Below are 17,530 nucleotides of genomic sequence, written 5' to 3' on the forward strand. Positions count from 1 at the left end.
AGCCATAAGAAAACCCAAAGGCCTTTCATTTGTTCCAGCTCTTTTCTAATTACAGCTGGTGACATCAGACTTATAGACGGAGCAAAACACTGCAGGGATGAAGACAACCAGCCAATAAACAGTCTGTTCTGCAGCAACCAAATCCAGAATATCTTTACCATCCCAGGAGACTCAATGGGAGTTCAGGGTACAGAGTAAGATTCAGCTGGGAAAAAGTCATTTTCCCTGGCAATTTCTCAATACGGTGCCATTTTAGCTTAAAACAAGATAGTAATTAGTCATGTACAGTATAGTTAGCTGGCAAGCTTGAAGAAAAGCTGTGGAATATCAAGCAGAAGATGTTCTTCAGCTCTCTCCATTACACAGCAAGTCAGAGATTGATGCTACGTGATTGAGACACCTTATGCAAGGCCAGTTAGAAAAAAATGAAAGGTTCGGCATAAAATTCAGTGCTGGGGCAAAAGGAGGCTGAGAGGGAGACCTCATTCAGTGTTTCCCATCTCAGTCATTTTCATGCTTGAATAAAGAAAGTCAATAGACTTATCTTTAGGTGAGGAAAACAAAGAATTATTTTGGCCCTACGAGAACTAAAAGTGAGCAAAGCTAAACTAAGTACAGGCTAAACTTGGGTACTATTTGCTTTGGTAATAATTCTATAAATTCCATCCATTTCCACAAAATAATTTTATTAGATACATGAATACAAAAGATTTACAAATATATTAGTGTTTTCAATGCTGAAGGATAGAAAGCAACCTATATTTAAAGTCATACACACATATTAGTAACTCTGTCTCCAAAATACTGCATAAAAATACTTGGATTACTACTATGGAACTGACCCAGCAGTCTCTTTCTCTCTTTGTCAGAGAGAGTCGCATCTTCATCAATAGCTTTCAACAGAGATAATAGCTCATCTTTTGTGGTCTTCTCAGTATTGGAGCGATACTCTCCTTCATCAAGTTTTTGGCAAAAGGTATAGCCTAAAAGGAAACATGAGATATGCAGACAGTTAACACCACACTCGACCACCCCTGAGATTCTACAGAATCACCTTCCTTCAGAGTCAAATTAGTCATTGTTACAGCAAGTGTTTTTGCATCATCTCAGTCCCTTCTATGTGGGTGCATGACAAGAATAACAAAGTTCAGTTTAAATTGTTACCTGTTATCTTACTAGGATCCTGGCCTTTCTGCAAAGCCATCAGTTTATTGCTAACCATTTTATGCAGGGTCCCTGGGATCTTGAATAGAAAGAGAAGACAGCAGCTTAGAAAAAGGCAATTCTGCATAAGCATACAAGATAACAAAACCCTGATCATTTTCTAGCACTTACCTTTAACACATCTTTTTGGTGATCCACGAGGAACAAGATCAGGAGGTCGGTTTTCCCTCTGGATAAAGTTTTATTGTTGATAATAGCTTTAGAGAATGTTCTTTTCACAACCATCCTGTTGTCACTCTAAAGAATAATGTGAAATAATGACCAGAAGAGGATAATTAGTCCCCCCCTTTAAAAAGGGCATCACCTTTGTTCTTCTAGAGTCATTGCTTTTCCAGTAGTCACAGATTCAAGCTACAAATGTGTCTTCTGACCAGCGTCTGGGACCTTTAGATTTCAGTAAGTGTAAAGCAACAAGTAACAGTTAAGCGTGCCCATTTACCTCCTCCTGTAGTTTGAGCTCCAAATTATGTGCTGCAACAGCCATGAAGTACAGTAGCCTTCTGAACTCCTCCCTGACTTGGCTGTCTAGGAGTTTCGAATAGAGTTGAACAGCTTCTAAACACTGCTCCATCTTCCCATTCACTGCGGGGAGAGAAAGGTATCTATTGCCATATTTATTTAAATAAATGTTACAATAAAACACCTAAATTAAGCACTGAACAGACGTTCATCTCTCTAAATGGAACTGATCAAAAAAGGCAATTTATTCTCACAAAAACTTCTCGCAGGCTGATGAGAGCTCTTTGCATGCAATGTGAGAATAGCCCACACCCAGCTTTCAGCCTGATATTTAAGAATTCCCGCTTTCAATTAGCTTCAATTACAGTTCGGCATCTTGAATAGAATGCGAAATACTGAAAAATGAAAATGATTCTGTTAAGAAAACAAATGACCTCTTGTTGTGGAAATAAAGATCACCCAAGAAATGAGGATTATGTCCTAGATAAATGGGCTAGTTTGATGAACTAGCTGCAATCTATTTTGTAGGGCTTTGCTAAGTTTTAATTTGCCTTACTATGCAGAATACCCATTTTAGACGTGTGAATTATTTAAATGAAGCAGGTTGTACTAGTATCCTCCCTTTATCACATAGGGAGGAAGAATGGGATATATGCGCAAAATATTCCCACAAACAAAGACCAATAAGAATAACCAAGGCAGAGGAGGATGAAAAATAAGAAGAACAGGGATAGGATTGTGTTTATTGATGAGTAAAACACCAACGACTTTCTAAAATGGTGTCCAAACAAAATTTAAGAAACTTATTTCTGTGGAAAAGAGGAGAGAGAGTTGTGAATGGGGTACAAAGCATTCACACAGCATTAAGTTTAGATCTTATGGCCTAAATATTTAACATTAGGCCATGTTTATATTTAATTTCCCATGGATATTAAATTTCCACAGATACCAACTACTACCAAATTACAGCACTCCAATTTCACAGCATACATAGACCTAAACAAAAACTACAGAACTTCATACAGTCAGGACCAACACTTCAAAGCACAGTCTTCATGACTAGAAATTAAAGAAAACTTGTAGAAGTCTATCTTTAAGCTTGGTTGCTGTAGTAAATACTCGGTTTGTCAGTACATATCTCACATAAGCTTAGGAACACAGCTTTATTTTACTTACCTAACAGTTCTGCAATCCCTGAATGAATTTCAGGTGCGTGGCTTAACAGCGGCTCCTTTTTTTGGCCGTAGTATCTACCAATATTTTCAAACAACAGTAGTTTCCACGTGTCTGCTTTATCTGGTTGATCGGGCAAGTTCCTGCTAATATCTACCACCATATGATCTGGAAGATATTCCAAGCAATCTATTGCTGCTGAGAGCCATTCGTCTGTTCTGGAAGACAGAGCGGTTTATCTTTGTAGCATTACTTACTGATGCCTTTCAGAGTTGGTTGCATTGTTTTTCACAGAAAGTAGATAGACTGGTTTCTCAATCACAGTGAAAACTGCACATGTAGGTTCTTAGATACATCAGAAATTCACATACACGCAGGACACTTTTCCTGACACAGGCAGAGAACATAGCCATATACCTCTTTGTTATGTATTTAATCAAGATGAAGAATTAGTAACTCACACAGGTGAACAGTCACAAGCAGTTAAACCTTAAGTTAGTGATGTCCTCTGCTGTTAGACAAGGACATAGTTATTGCTAAATAAACAGAAACATGAACCTTGATCTGATTCAGACTGGTAAAAGTTTTTCAGACTATGTTTATAACTGCATTTATACACAGTTTCAGGCTCAGCGCTCTTGTTTTTTTTTTTTTTAAATACAGCAGGAGAAACAAAAAATTACTTGTGAGGGAATAGTTCAAAGGAAAAAATTTCACGATGATAGCAAAAAGCTCTATTCTTCCCTCAATGCAAACAATTTCCCCTCTGAATACTATCATTGCATTTGAAAACTTTTCCAGTGTCAGCAGAAATTGTCTCAGGTTCTTCTGTTTAGAGCTTAGCAACTGCTATTTACCAATTATTCCAGTCAGGTCTAACAGAAAAGTGCCCCCTCACATCCTTTCTGCAGTACTGGAGACTACTACATTTCTACCCAAAGATTAACCGTGCTTTACATCCCCATGAAAGCAGCAAGTTTTTCCAAGTTGCAGAGGTGAGCAACAAATACTTACTGTGAGTCACTGAAAGCCTTGAGAACCTCTCTATCTAGGTAGTTACTTGTGATGACATATCCAGTTCCCTTCCTTGATTGTGGAAGCTGAGGTCTGACCTCTTGGTGCTCAAGTAAAGACTCGAGGAGTGGAAGGTCTACAAGCTGCAGCAGACGAGCAATTGTTTGTTCTTGCCATACTTCGTTAATAACTGGGAAGGGTGGAATACACAAAGCACAGGGAGATTCAGCATGTGCAAAAAGAGAGATTATGAAAACAAACAAACAAAAAAGACAACCTCCCTTCCTCCCACCAGTCCTAACCTAACAGATTAATTTTATCCAAATAAAGATTTACAGTCACAGAGAGTATGGCCCTTATCACCTTTAAGTGCTTTTTATCACTGCAAAAGGCAAGAATTAGCCATTTGTTTGGTTAACTATGAGAACCACTTTTTAGATAGGTCTGAAGCGCCCTACATTCTTTGTGCTCTGATTTGCAAGCAATCTGTGTTCTATGTAAGGGATTAAAAATAAAAATAACGGTGACACTATTCTTACCACAGCTTCCACAATTATGATCTGGCTCGAGTTTTGGGAGTTTCTAGGATGCACTAGTATTTTTAACCCAAGGAAAAAGCACCTTAGATCATAGTTTAGTCTGAGAGTGACAACATGAATTATCAGGAACAGCTTCACACAATACTGAGGGAGTGCTGGATAGCACAGATGCACAGTTAAAAAGCTAGAGAAGAGTTTTAGCTAACAGTCGACTGTTGGCCACGATTAAGTCAAGCACAGAAGTAGTGCATGTAATTTAATATTATGAAAAATGGTCTTAACTCAAATCATGCACTACACAATTGTGTATTCTTCTCTACAAAATTCAACTAGAGATAATGGGTCCTGCCTGATGAAATAGAGGTAAAAAGCAAGCCTGCAACAAATATGATTTGCTTTTGTTATGACATGGTGTTTGAAACACAATACTACAAGAATCAGTTTTACTGTCTCCAATCTGTCAGGCATAAGCCTTTCCAGTCCTACAGTGATTATCTTCCTTCTCCCACAAACAAATGACTGTCACATTATTTGCCTTACCTTGACGGGACAAACTGTCCGAGATGTTTACTCGAGGGGTATTTGCAGGCTTTAAACTTAGGTTTTCCCAGAGGTCCTCCAAGTTTTCTGGTTTGACAGGAGTAGAGTGAAACAACATGCTCTTCTCATGTCTGAGATTAAAAAACAGTTTTTATAAAATATATATATGTCTCCACATATATGTCTCTCCAAACATAGCATGTAACACAAATATGGATAACTGAGATTAAAAAAATATTTTCTCTCTATAAATATTTGTATAATCTTCTCCTTCTCCCCTGACACTTTCTCTGTCCAAGTCGTACCAGAGAATGTATGATGCCTTAAAGAATTATTTGTGTGCAACAGTTGCATGCAAGTGCCTAGTTCCTCTCCTAGTACTTGTCACAGCTGGCATCAGCAAGCTACCTCAGTTGCCACAGAGAAAATCTAAGAGGAAATGGTTAGGAGGGCAAATTATTTTTAAACCACCCAAACAAAATTCCACCCTCAAACAGTCCAGAGTTTTAAGACCTTATTCCTGGCGGTGAAGCGAGGACACAATTTAAGAGCTGTTCTTGAAAAACCTAGACAGCGATTGCTCTGTAGCAACATAATTCCTAAAGTTATGAGGCTTGTTCATGCCATCAGCTAATGGAAGGCTTCAGAAATCTGTCACTCACTCCTGTGTGTTCACCGATTCTTCTCAACTGCCTTCATATGCTATCAAGCAGACAGCGTAACAACTCCAGCCACAACATTACTATTCCTCCAAGCATATTTGTTTAATTTCAGTTTCTATAGCTTCTTTGTTTCAGGGTACTGCAAAATCCTTTTGATGTCCACTAGCTTTGCTATGTGTGTGACAAGCTGCATGTGCAATAGATCTGTTCTTTCCACTAAATGAAGATATGTAACCCAATGGATCTGTGCCCGGCCCAGAAGAAAAACACCTTCATTCTACACTAATAGAACATGAATAACCTTGTTTCATGACTGCTTGTCCAATATCTTTTAAGTCTTGCTATAACAGCTCTTGTGATGAATATATTTTTAAATACTAGATTTTATTAGCATTTTTAATTTCTCACAAATTCTCCTCTTTGCAAATAAAGACTTCGAACAGTTTGCTTTAGAACAGAGCAAGAGCTAGTAGTGGGGAAGGAAGGAAGAGGAGGGAGAAACAGGACCAAGGTACTACACATTTTTAAGTTCCGCTTGTAGAATTTTCTGATCAGTTGGGTTAAGGCACTGAAGTTCACATATGCTACTCTCATTAACACAATCACATAAGGTATTTTCTTTTTCAGGTCAATACTATATGCAATTTTCAAGAGTGTTTCTTGTAAGAATATGTTGGAATATGTTCAGAGGTGAACACTTGACAAAAACTGTTTAAGGGAAGTTATTTGGCAGTGTCATCTATGGAGCAATGTGTTCTGTTTTGTGATGGGTTAGTCAGTACCATTCTCACCCTTCTTTGTCCACTCCTAAAGAGACAAGGAAACAAAACCTCACTGTTGCACTTCCCTCTGCTTCTAAAATGGCATGTAATAGCACAATAGCATAACAGGCTTCTCCCTAGCCTAGGAACAAGTCATACATACACAAAGAAATAGCCCAAAACATTTCAAAAAACTAAATTTGAAGTGTAGTGAAGCTAAGATGATGAAAGAAGAAAACAATTTTAACCTGTTTTTTCCTTAAAAACTGGCTGGATTACTGGTTTATGACAGAGCTAGGTGTGCAGTGACTAAAGATTATTCCATTGCATTAGCCTGTTTGATGCACCTGAATTCCAGTTGGTTATGTTGGTTTAGAGCCCAGTAGATCAGTATCTGTAATGCACTTAATTTCTACCCTCCTAACCTCCTCCCCCAAGACAATGTGATAACAGACACAGAAAATGAGTACGCAGGCTGAATGATTTACTCAATTCAGACTATTTACCCATCTTCTACCCACAAATATCTGTAAAGTATCAAGCTTTTCCCCTCCAGGTCCTGTAATTGTACAACAGCTTTCTCTTCTCTCCCCAGAATACATAATATTTTCCTATAGTAAAAAATGTCTTCATGTTCCAGGTACTAACCTTTGTGGTGTACACTGCTGGTAATCTTTATCAAGTTCTGACTGGTTTGAGACATTTGTGAATCTGTAGAGGCTACTGCTACTGTCTTCAAACACAGACCGTTTGTCTTTTCCAAAGACCCTAGTTGAAACAGCCTCAAATACTTTGTAATCCATCAGAGCTTGACATACACGCACTATTTTAGCACGGGAAATATCAACATCCCCAAAATACTTGTTCTGTAGAAGATGGGCAAAGACAACATCCACCGCATCGGAACCAATGAAACAGTCATGATAGCACTTCAGGTTCTGGCGACGCTTTTTCACTTCCACTTGAGTTTGAAGTGCATTGATAATGCTGCTCCAGACGTATGTTGCTCCAAATGGTTTCTGTGCCAAGCTAAAGCCTAAGAACAGAGAAAGCATAAGGACCAAATTAATGTTGCAATTAGGAAAGAACTGCCCCCTTTCTGGCTTCTCGCAAGTCTGCCTGCATTGCACCGAAGTCTCTCTCTTGTTGCATCAGCCTGAAGCTTTGCAACCTGGAGCTTCTAACTCTTTCAGCCTGTCACTTTAACACTACCCTTTTGCATGCTCCTCCATCACCTAATGGTTACACTTGCAGAACCCACTCCTAAGCGCAGGTTCCCACAACCTAAATCCAGCCATAAGTACTTGTAACTCCCCAATTCCTCTATGAACAGTGACAAACCTACACAGCTGGGCAGGAGAAGAGGGAACCAGGGATGAAGAGACAAGTCAGAACATGGTTTCCTACAGGACCGTGCATACACACAATCAGTGCTTAGCATATCACACTAACAAGATCAAGAATTGTCTCGAGACACCACTTGCTGGGCACTTATCCTACAGAACAGCTTTCTACCACCACAGCTCCAACCGAGATTGGAGCTCTGTGTACTCAATGTCACTTCCTTGAGCCAGCCAGTCTTCCCTCCCCCAATAAAACCACTAAACTATTACTCATTTACCAATCTGTTTAAGAATAGCATTGCTAGCAACTAACAGTTTGACCAGAGGCTAAACTCAGCTGCCACAAAGACTTACAGATACAGAATATACTTATAAAGTTTGCAGGTGGCACCCAACTGGGAAGAGTTGCAGCTACCAGAGAGCCTAGAATTAGAATACATGTCTCTCAGTAAATCAGATGAATTATTTATTAAGAGAGAAAGCAGAGGAAGAGGACAGAAGTCAAAAGCTGAAGGACAAAATATGTAATGAGGAGTTGGCAGCAATCCTACAGAAAGCCATCTGGGGTTATGACAGACCTCAAACCAAATGAATTAACAGTGTGATACAGTGTTTAAAAAAAACCAACATGCAACTCATTCTGGAACATATTACCATGAACATTTTCCACAGAGATGCAGGAGGTATTTTTTCTGTTCTGTTTAGTCTGAAGTGGCTTTAGTTAGAGGATTGCATTCCAAGTTTGGGAACCAGAGTTTCCAGCTGATCTACCAGAGAGCCCAGAAATAAGCAAGTTGTCAGGTGGTGAGGGGAAGCCAGAAGAGCAGTAAACATTGAGGGGGAAGGAAAAAAAAAGCAGGGAACACAATAGCATTTGAACACACCAGCATTGCTGTAAAGGAAAGCAACAGCTCTCTTCAGAGCCATTATCAAAGAGACACCTGCTTCTGAGAAGATTCATGTCAGGAAAATAAAAAGCTTTTTAAATAGAAGGCAGTAGAAACCTTCCCGAACCTCCAGTTTCCAAAGTTTTAAAAGTACAAGACAGACAAAGCACGCGCTTGCTGATACTTTAACCTGCTCACACCCTCAGGTAGGCAGGACAAACAAAACAGCATACAGAATTTCCTTCCAGTCCTACATTTGAATAGCTGACTAGCCTGTCTGGAAGAGAAGAAAAAAACCAAACCGAACACCACCAAACATACATCAACGCTGGTTTCTGTTGCTAAAATAAGTATCAACACACTGCTAAAATAAGTATCAACACTACCTGCAAAAATGTTACCAGTAACCACTGTTTTATCACATCTTCCTTCCACACACACGCCTCAAAACCTTTTTTGGGGTAAGTGGTATTAAGTGGGCATTAAGGATTAATGGTTTTACAAAGTTAAGGTGCTCGGGGTGGGGGAAAAGCAGAAAACGTTCTCAACCAGCGACCTTTCACGTTGCATTAGCGAGCCACCTGATTTGTACTTTGCTTCCAGGACAGAAACAGCCGCCCGAGTCTCCCCGGTACCCACCGCCGCCCGTGGGCACCTGACGGGCACCGCGATCGCGCCGCCGGCTCAGCCGCAGCCGCCGAGCCCGGGCCGCGGGGCTGCGCGGGTCGCGAAGCTCCGCCGCCGAGCGCGGTGAGGGGCCCCGGGCGGAAACACCTCCCTCCACCGGCGCCGGACAGCGGCCAAGATTTGAACCTCTGCGGAGCGGGGAAAGGCGCCGGCACGGAGCTGCGGGCACGGAGCTCCCGGCGCGGAGCAGGCCGGCTCCGACCCCCGCGCCCGCGGCGGGGCAGCCCCAGCTCGCCTCACCAGCTGTCCCCACCAAGCCCGGGCCGAGGGCGCCCCGCTCCCCCCCTAGCCCCGCTCTCCGCCCCGTACCCGGCGGCCTGGCGGCGGGGCTGCAGACGGCGCTGAGGCTCAAAGCCGCCGCCTTCTCCCGCACCGTGGCCATGGCCGGCGCCGGCTCCGCGCACTGCCGCGCCGCGCGCCGCCCGCGCGGAGACTAGCCCGCCAGGGGGCGGGGCCGCCGCGCCCGCGCCGTCCCCCATTGGCCGGGAACCGGGAGAGGGGGCGGGGCCGCCGCGCCCGCGCCGTCCCCCATTGGCCGGGCTGTGGGCGCGGGGCGCGCGCGGCGGCGGCGGTTGAACGGCTGCCCGCGTGCCGCGCGAGGCGGGAGCGCCTCAGAGGTGGCGGCGGGCGGAGCGCTGAGGGGAAGCGGGGCCGCAGCGCCCTGGCTCCGAGGGCCTGCGGTGGCAGAAAGAGCAGCGAAAGCACACCTAGGCAACCCCTCCTCCGAGATGCGCCCGGGCCCGCCTGCCAACGGGGACAGCCCGACCCCCGGCCGGGCGGATTTACAAGACGTCGTTTCTGCGAGTGCGAACACCGGCGAGATCCACAAACAGGAACTGTTTTCAGAGAAAAAAATGCAGCGAAGACTTTGTGCGTTTACCAGCGATGCAGTTCTGGTGCGAAGGACCAACAGTCCAGCAACGAAGTGAAAAATTACTTTTTTTTTTTCTTGTTCCTTTTCATTTTTTTTTTAATAAGAAGAATTGAACCCGTGCAAAAAAAACCCAAACCCAACAAAACCCACCAGAAAACCTCATTTGCTTTGCATACAGAGAATTTAAAGATACTCAAAGCAGTAAGAAACTGGGAGGGAGGAAAAGTAGTTAAATCAAAGATGTTTCTAGACTGCTGGCTCTGGCAGTGTTTAAAATGCTTGTTAATCTTTTGTCTGAATATTTCACAATAGAAGTTGTATAGATGAGGTTCTCAGGGATGTGATTTAGTGCTAGATACCTAATTACGGTTCTACTTGATCTTAATGGTCTCTTCCAAACAAAATGATTCTGTGAGAGGGCTCTGCTGCTCTCAGCTGGATAACAGCGCCGAACACCAGAGCTGTAAAATCCCTCATGTTTCCAACAGCGATACAAATGCTACCCTGCATTCCTGGCAATAGCATATAGAACCCTGTTGTTTGAAGAGCAGAGAACGCAATTTTCCCCCTGTTTTTACTGTGTAATTAAAAAAAAAATCAAATTGGTCAGTTCTATTTAAGTTAATCCAAGAATACACCTCCTACGTGACTGTGGATGAACAATTAAACTGTGTTTCTTGCTTGTTACCAAGACATATGGCTTGAACAACCACATATGGTTGAAATTTTCCTGTGATGTCTTATATGAGCTGTTTATTACAGCAGTAGGCATTTTTTAATTGGAATGAAATAATAAATTCACTTTCAGGGTAATAAAAGTTTTTTCTACTGTCTACAGGAAACAGCTGAGAGATCCAACATACTTTTCAACTAAGTATGGAGTATTTGGATGATTATTAGTCAATGAAAGTGTATTAAAACAACATAAAATTCAATCATATTTTTGGACTGATTTCAATAGGCGCAAACACAAAGCCAAATTGATCTCCATGATACACAACATCGGAAGTGTATAATGCACATTAAAGACCAAATAACATAGATATTACAAGTCATAGAAAAATTCAGAGTTGTCAGATTATTGAACTGAGGGTAGTTTTGCAAAACAAAATCCCCTGTGAAACTTCAGCCTGTTCTACGATGAGTTTCATGCAAGCAGGTGTAAAGTGCAGGACGTCTGCTATCCACTGAAGCTCAGGTGAGCTTTCTGTTGTCCTCATCTGTCACACGGTGCTGTAGGTCTGTTCATTGCATACAAATTAATAAAAAAATGGACTTCATTTGTAAGTTGTGAAAAATTGGTAGAGAGAACTAGATGCCACAAACTTGTGGCAAACAAACATTTCTTCATGTTTCACTAGCAGAGCAATAAAGTATTTAATAATGGATTTCTAACAGTGGAAGTTCTTGTTAAGGTTTTCAGAGAAAGAAGTCTTAATTTTCTGGGCTTAAGCCCAGAGAAATAGGAATCTATTCAAACTGTAGCAAAATGCTAGCTTTTGAAAACGAACATATTGTTTTTCAACAATAGGGAATACAGAGATTTCTTTCTTGGGGGAAGAGAGGAAGATATTAAAAAAAAAAAAAAAGCTTGACACCTAAGTGTCTGTTTTGACAATGGTCTTTTAATAACCTAATAAAAATATATAATGAATGTGTCAATGGAGATTTCCATGACACATTATTTTATTTTTCCCTACTTTGTTATAGTTCGATGCTAGACTTTTTTGATGCACTGCCCAGAATATATTAACCGCAAATCAGTAAATACCCGAGTTCATTTTCATTCTTTAAAATAATTTATTTTTGCATAGTTGTTGAAATAAAGGGATGCAGTCCATCATTCTGCAGTAGTTCATCACAATCTTGAGAGAATTCAGAACTACAAACGTTTTCAAAGAGGTGTACCCATCACACAAGAATTTGTCAAAATACTGCTTGTAGGAAACAGAATGAACCCCACATAATGCACCATGAGCTGCTCATCTAGAAGGTTGTAAGATTTTTATTCTTGTATTTTATTACTAGGTGACCAACAGTCTACTCTGGATTTCTGCCTTTGCCTCCCCATTTCCACCCCAGTGATCATATCACACCAGTTTCTCCAGGGGCTAGGCAGCCAGCTGCTCTCCAACAGTATCTGCTATCAAAGGATGTTGAAAACACAATATAACTTTCAGTATTTCTTACAATGACAGTATTATAAAATGCTTTCTTAAAGCACAGACACACTTTATATAATTATGACCATATACAAAATTAATTTATACTTTTATATAGTCATTTTAAATAACGCAATCTGGTGCAGCCAGTATGGCCATTCTTTGCTGGTGTAATTCCTTAGACTACGCTGCAAAGATCTCAGGATGAAAGTACAACACACTGTATTTGACTTCACCTTCCACAGTGTTCATCCCAAATTATCCTTCCTGAAGTCGAACACAGAATGCACAAGAGAACATCAATTATAAAGACATAATTAGTATAATTCATCAAATCACTTAGGACCAACTTAGTGGTGGCATTTCTACCTGCCCATGGAACAGTAACCTTGCTCCAAAAGCAGTTCTACTGCAAAATACAGGGCTACAGACAGAGCCAGACGCTACTGCAGGTAAATATACCCAAACCTGGTCTGCAGGGTGTTGGTCTCCAATGGAGACTGTAAACAGCACCAGCAAAGGAAGTTTGATGATACACAGAAAGCTTTGCTGTTGGCTCTCTACCTAATATTGTTATGTGAAATTGCACAGAACAACAAATTTGTGATCTAGTTATGGTGGCTAAAATGTATTTTGAACACATTATGCAACCTAGTCGTGATTTGTACAGTTGTGTCAGATTCTTTGAAAATGTTACAAAGAACTTTAATAGTGAAGAACAGCAAATGAAAAAAAAAAAAACAAAATTTGATTTATTTCCAGGTCATCTAGAAATGCTCCTGCCAACTACAATAGGATCGAGAGAGCAGCCTATGTTTTGAAGAATTTACAAACTTAAGCTTTCAAGAATTTCTGAGCCTCACGTAAGAACCGTAGGGTTTAATTAGAAGTATACAGGAGAAGCAGAGCATTTAAATTCAACAGCCACAGTTTCGGGCATGTCTGCTGCTCAGGATCTGATTCACTTCCTCATCAATTAAGTGTCTGCTTGAGGATAAAGATGATGATAAAGGCTCCTGTGGGCTGTCACCCACATTCAGGTCTTTTCTTGATTATGGGGAGATAGAATGCAAAATAGAAACTTGTATCATCACAAAGAGAGAATCTGATGAATCCCTTTACGGAAGCTGGACAGCCAACCAGTATTTGGATGCGAGAGCACCTGTAATTTCCAGATATTCTGGGCACAAATGAAGGAGATAAAATTGAATACAAGACCTCACAAAGTAAAAGAAGACTGTGTGATTAAGTATTTAAGTATCATTTTTGAAAAAAGTTGGAGGATGTGTTGCCCAAAAAGGTGCAGACATATTAACAGAAAATATGGGGTGCTGCTGCTTTATCAACAGCAGATCAATGCTTGGGTTAAGTGATTGGGAAATGTTACATATTCTTGAAAGAAACAAAGGAAAAAGGCTGTTTCAATTTCAAAATTTTCAGAAAAACTGAAAGGACCCCAAACCTGGAAAACAAAATGTTCTAAAACCAAAAAATGTTCAATGTCTCAATAATTATTTACATTCTAAGCACCAAAAAAATAGAAAAAATATAGTTTTTTCACTGAAAATTGACTATGAAATACAGAGGCATTCTTGCAAGAGAATACTATCCCATTTCTTATTTTCAAAAGAGTTTAGAACCCACTTTTCTGAAGGTTTAGCATAGACTCTGCATTTGAAATGGTGATTTTATCTCAAATACGTCAGACTACAGAAGGCTCTCTTATACCAGACTTTCTTTTCTAGATTTCGAATGTCTTCCCATAACAACGTAAGCTTTAAAGATTAAGTGTATGTCAACACAGCTTAAATTGATATATACAGAAAATTCTAATGCCATAATCACAAGGATCTATTGAACCCAATCTTAATGGCTGTATCTGAAAAAGCATAGCAATTAATAATTACCATAAAAATTCAGAAAAATATTCCAGTTATTTAGAACAGTTACTCTCTTGTTTTTTCCTCACTTAAGTATCAACAATGCCTGTATTCACTACAGTGCATTAGTTGATGAAAGGAGAACATTTTAAACAGTAACCCTTAAAATGTTGCTCCATTCCATTCAGAAATGATGAGACAAATTAGATTCCAATATATGGTTCACTGTCACATAAAGAAACTCACGTAAGGGAAAATGAACAGCTTCAGTTACAGAAATTACAATTATCATAACATTATTAAATCTCTATTTCATCACCATGACAATACGAAGTTCAGTATGTTGGTTTTTAATACTGAAACGGTCCTATAAAAATCAGAAAACTCTCTCTTCCACCTCCGTTCATCTCAAATTTAAGAAAATGAAGAGCTATTAATACAATACTGAATTGCAAAAGGCCGTTTGAAATGCTGGACAGATAGGAAGGAAGCTGGAAGAGCTCCCATGGTGAATCCGCCTTATTGTTACATACCGTGTTCCTCTATTTGTACCAAAGAGCACGGGAGGTTTGCTTGGGGCTAAACCCCACAGGTCGGAGAGGACTGACACTGCAGAGCACGCTATTCACAAATTCACTCCGCTTGGTCCCAGTTTCCCATCTAGAATCAAAAAACGACTTCAGTAGTAGGTTCTGTGGGATACAGGGATGCCGTCCTGCAGCAGCCAACCCACACCAACCACACCTGCCCCACCGCGCAGAGGCTCCTTGCAGATCAACTCTTGCTTGGGCACGACTACGATTTACTCCCAAAGTGCCAACTTCAGTATTTTACACTGATCTGAGATCTTTAAGGATTCCACCCTTGCATTTTTGAAGAGACTGGAACAATAAACAAGTTCCCAGGACTGAGGCTTCTGGGTGAACGACTGACTGAATCGACAAAGGGTGCATTGTCCAGCAGCGCAATCGTTCCATTCCTGGGCTGGAATACCAGTGTGACTGCGGGACAGAGTCAAGCCGGGCACTGGCAAACCAAGGGCAGGGAGGCAACGCGCGGAGCCTGCGCTGGTGCACACTGACCTCCGGTGGGACACGCTGCGCTCCCAGAAAGAATCCACGCGCAGCGGATGGGGTGGGAGCCAGTTGGGGCCAGAATTACTAGAGATGACTTACTGTAAGGAAGTGTATAGGGGCAAAGACTTTTAGCAATGTCATCAAAAACACAGGGACAAGTCTCAGTTTCTCAGTCTTAATAAATACTAAGGAATTTCGTCTGAAATGGATTTTTCAACTTTTCCTCTTACAGAAGTTTTCTGAGACATCCAAGAATGATTATATATTATAACCAGAGACTGATTACAGCATGCCTAGATGTGCACGGGATGGATGGCATGGTCCTAGCAACACTGTTTGGATAAAGACTCCCCACCGAACAGTAAAGACTCACTGTCACCTATGCGGCAGAAACCTGTTCAACCAGAGTGAGCAAGTATAATCAGATACAAATAATTGAAACGTTAGAAGGTTCCATCTGCCCAGCTGACTGTCACCATTTCTCAGGTGAGCTGCCGTAACTGACTGAATGTGAACTGTATATTGCAACACAAAACCAAATACACCAGCTTATGTTACTACTGAAAGTGGCTTTAGGTAAGTTCACAAAGCACTCACCAGTTTATATACTTGTGGAAAGCCTGTGGAGGTCCAGCTGAGTAAGCAGTGACTTCCAGCTGAAGCATGGTGAGGTGGTAACTTACACTGACCTACCAGGGACAAGTTTCATGTCCCTTCTCCCAAAGTGAGCACCCACTAGTGGCACCAGCTTAATGGGACAGAATGAGCTGGTAAATGAAGGGGGAAAAAGTGAGAACTCTCAATACATTTGCCAAGCATAGCTGAACTCCTGATTTTGACCATTTGTTTTGACTTCTTTAGAAAACAGCTACGTTCCAATTATATCTACACTGAATGCAAGGCTTGTGTTCTAGAGCAGAGGATCAGGCTTATTGTTTAAGTATGCTACAAACAGGAATCTACAGCTCACCTTTAATATTACTGTACAATGCGCTGGGGCCACCCAACTCAATTATGCCTGGTTCCAGAATTGCAACACTTGCATTCTCACAGAACACGCAAGCTTTCTCTTCAACTTCTTTAGTGCAAAGTCCATTGACTGTGGTCAAACCACCTCTCTGGCTGTTTAAACAAAGTTGCTGGACCTTGCACTGAAGCAAGTAAAAAGCATTCACTTACTCTCTCCTGTTACCAAAGCAGTAGGGATAGAAATTTCTACATGCTGACCAACAAACAACATCTCAGAGGTTTCAGAAACCACCAAAGCTGCTTTGCTTGTAGACAGATCTAAATCCTTACTCTCCCAGACCTTTGAATGAGTTACCAATTTGACCTAATCACATAATAAAACATTGATGCTTCAGCTTTTATTCAATTATCATACCATTTATCTTCTGTTGCCACAGCAAAAATACATGATGCATAGATAATGCACAGACAAATCAAATTAGCAGCCACCACAGTTAGAAAGGAGAGGCTGATGTCAAACAATGTAATTTATTTAAAAGGTTTTGCTATTACAAGCTCTGGAAGTCTTAGAAGGCTACAGCATGTACTCCCAATTATATAAAGATTTCAAGTAGCACATGTAGAATAAGGAGACTTAGTTTAATCATAATTTGAACCAAAAACACCTACAAAAAAATAACCACTGCATTTTTAATAGAATTTTTAAGGCTAAGCATAGTAGCCAAAGCCCAGAGTAGCTGCTACCATATATAACCTTTACCATATGCACAGAACCAGATACATAATTAAAATTCTTCTGTGTGCGTAAACATCGTAGAGTGTCTAGAAGAAGATAAATACTCCAATTTTGAAGCTATATGATTAATAGTTACCTCCTCAGCATGCTCCATTAGGACTCAGTTACAGTATTTCAAAGTTAGTATATTGACTGTATACTGGATGGCAATTTTACAGTTCAGGTTACTGCTAGCATCATTTCATATTTTCATTTTCATACATTTTCATATTACTCCTATTTGCACTGATGTGCACTTACTTGAATGCCCTCTTCTAATGGCTGTATTAGTACATGCTTTCCATACACACATATGTCTATACCAAGGCAGAAGAGCTGAGTGGATTGATTAAAATATTCACAACTCATTTCCAAATAAACTCCCTTAGCTACATCGAAGTCCCAATTTGCATAGGGCTGTAGCATTTTTTTACTTCGAATGGTCATGATTGAAACACTCTACACACAGAGAGAAATCCATTCATGCCATGAGAGTCTGAAAGGA

The 17,530-nt window shown here is 40.8% G+C and overlaps 1 protein-coding gene across 2 annotated transcripts in view; it reads right to left on the minus strand.

Annotated features, from left to right (window-relative positions):
* Positions 1-9,680, minus strand: part of DEPDC7 (DEP domain containing 7) — a 15,798-nt gene extending 6,118 nt beyond the window's left edge. The window contains exons 1-9 of one of the 2 annotated variants that reach the window (XM_065635051.1): positions 9,599-9,680; positions 7,021-7,408; positions 4,950-5,080; positions 3,871-4,060; positions 2,860-3,074; positions 1,664-1,806; positions 1,336-1,461; positions 1,165-1,243; positions 843-983 (exon numbers count right to left, since the gene is read on the minus strand). In XM_065635051.1, the coding sequence (XP_065491123.1) occupies positions 843-983; positions 1,165-1,243; positions 1,336-1,461; positions 1,664-1,806; positions 2,860-3,074; positions 3,871-4,060; positions 4,950-5,080; positions 7,021-7,408; positions 9,599-9,671 (1,486 nt within the window). In that variant the 5' untranslated portion in view covers positions 9,672-9,680. Of the gene's footprint in view, positions 1-768; positions 984-1,164; positions 1,244-1,335; positions 1,462-1,663; positions 1,807-2,859; positions 3,075-3,870; positions 4,061-4,949; positions 5,081-7,020; positions 7,409-9,598 lie in introns of those variants that run through there. The other variant, XM_065635050.1, reaches the window with a different exon arrangement.
* Between the last annotated feature and the right edge of the window lie 7,850 nt (positions 9,681-17,530).

This window comes from Caloenas nicobarica, chromosome 5 (assembly GCF_036013445.1).
Source record: "Caloenas nicobarica isolate bCalNic1 chromosome 5, bCalNic1.hap1, whole genome shotgun sequence".
Lineage (NCBI taxonomy): Eukaryota > Metazoa > Chordata > Aves > Columbiformes > Columbidae > Caloenas > Caloenas nicobarica.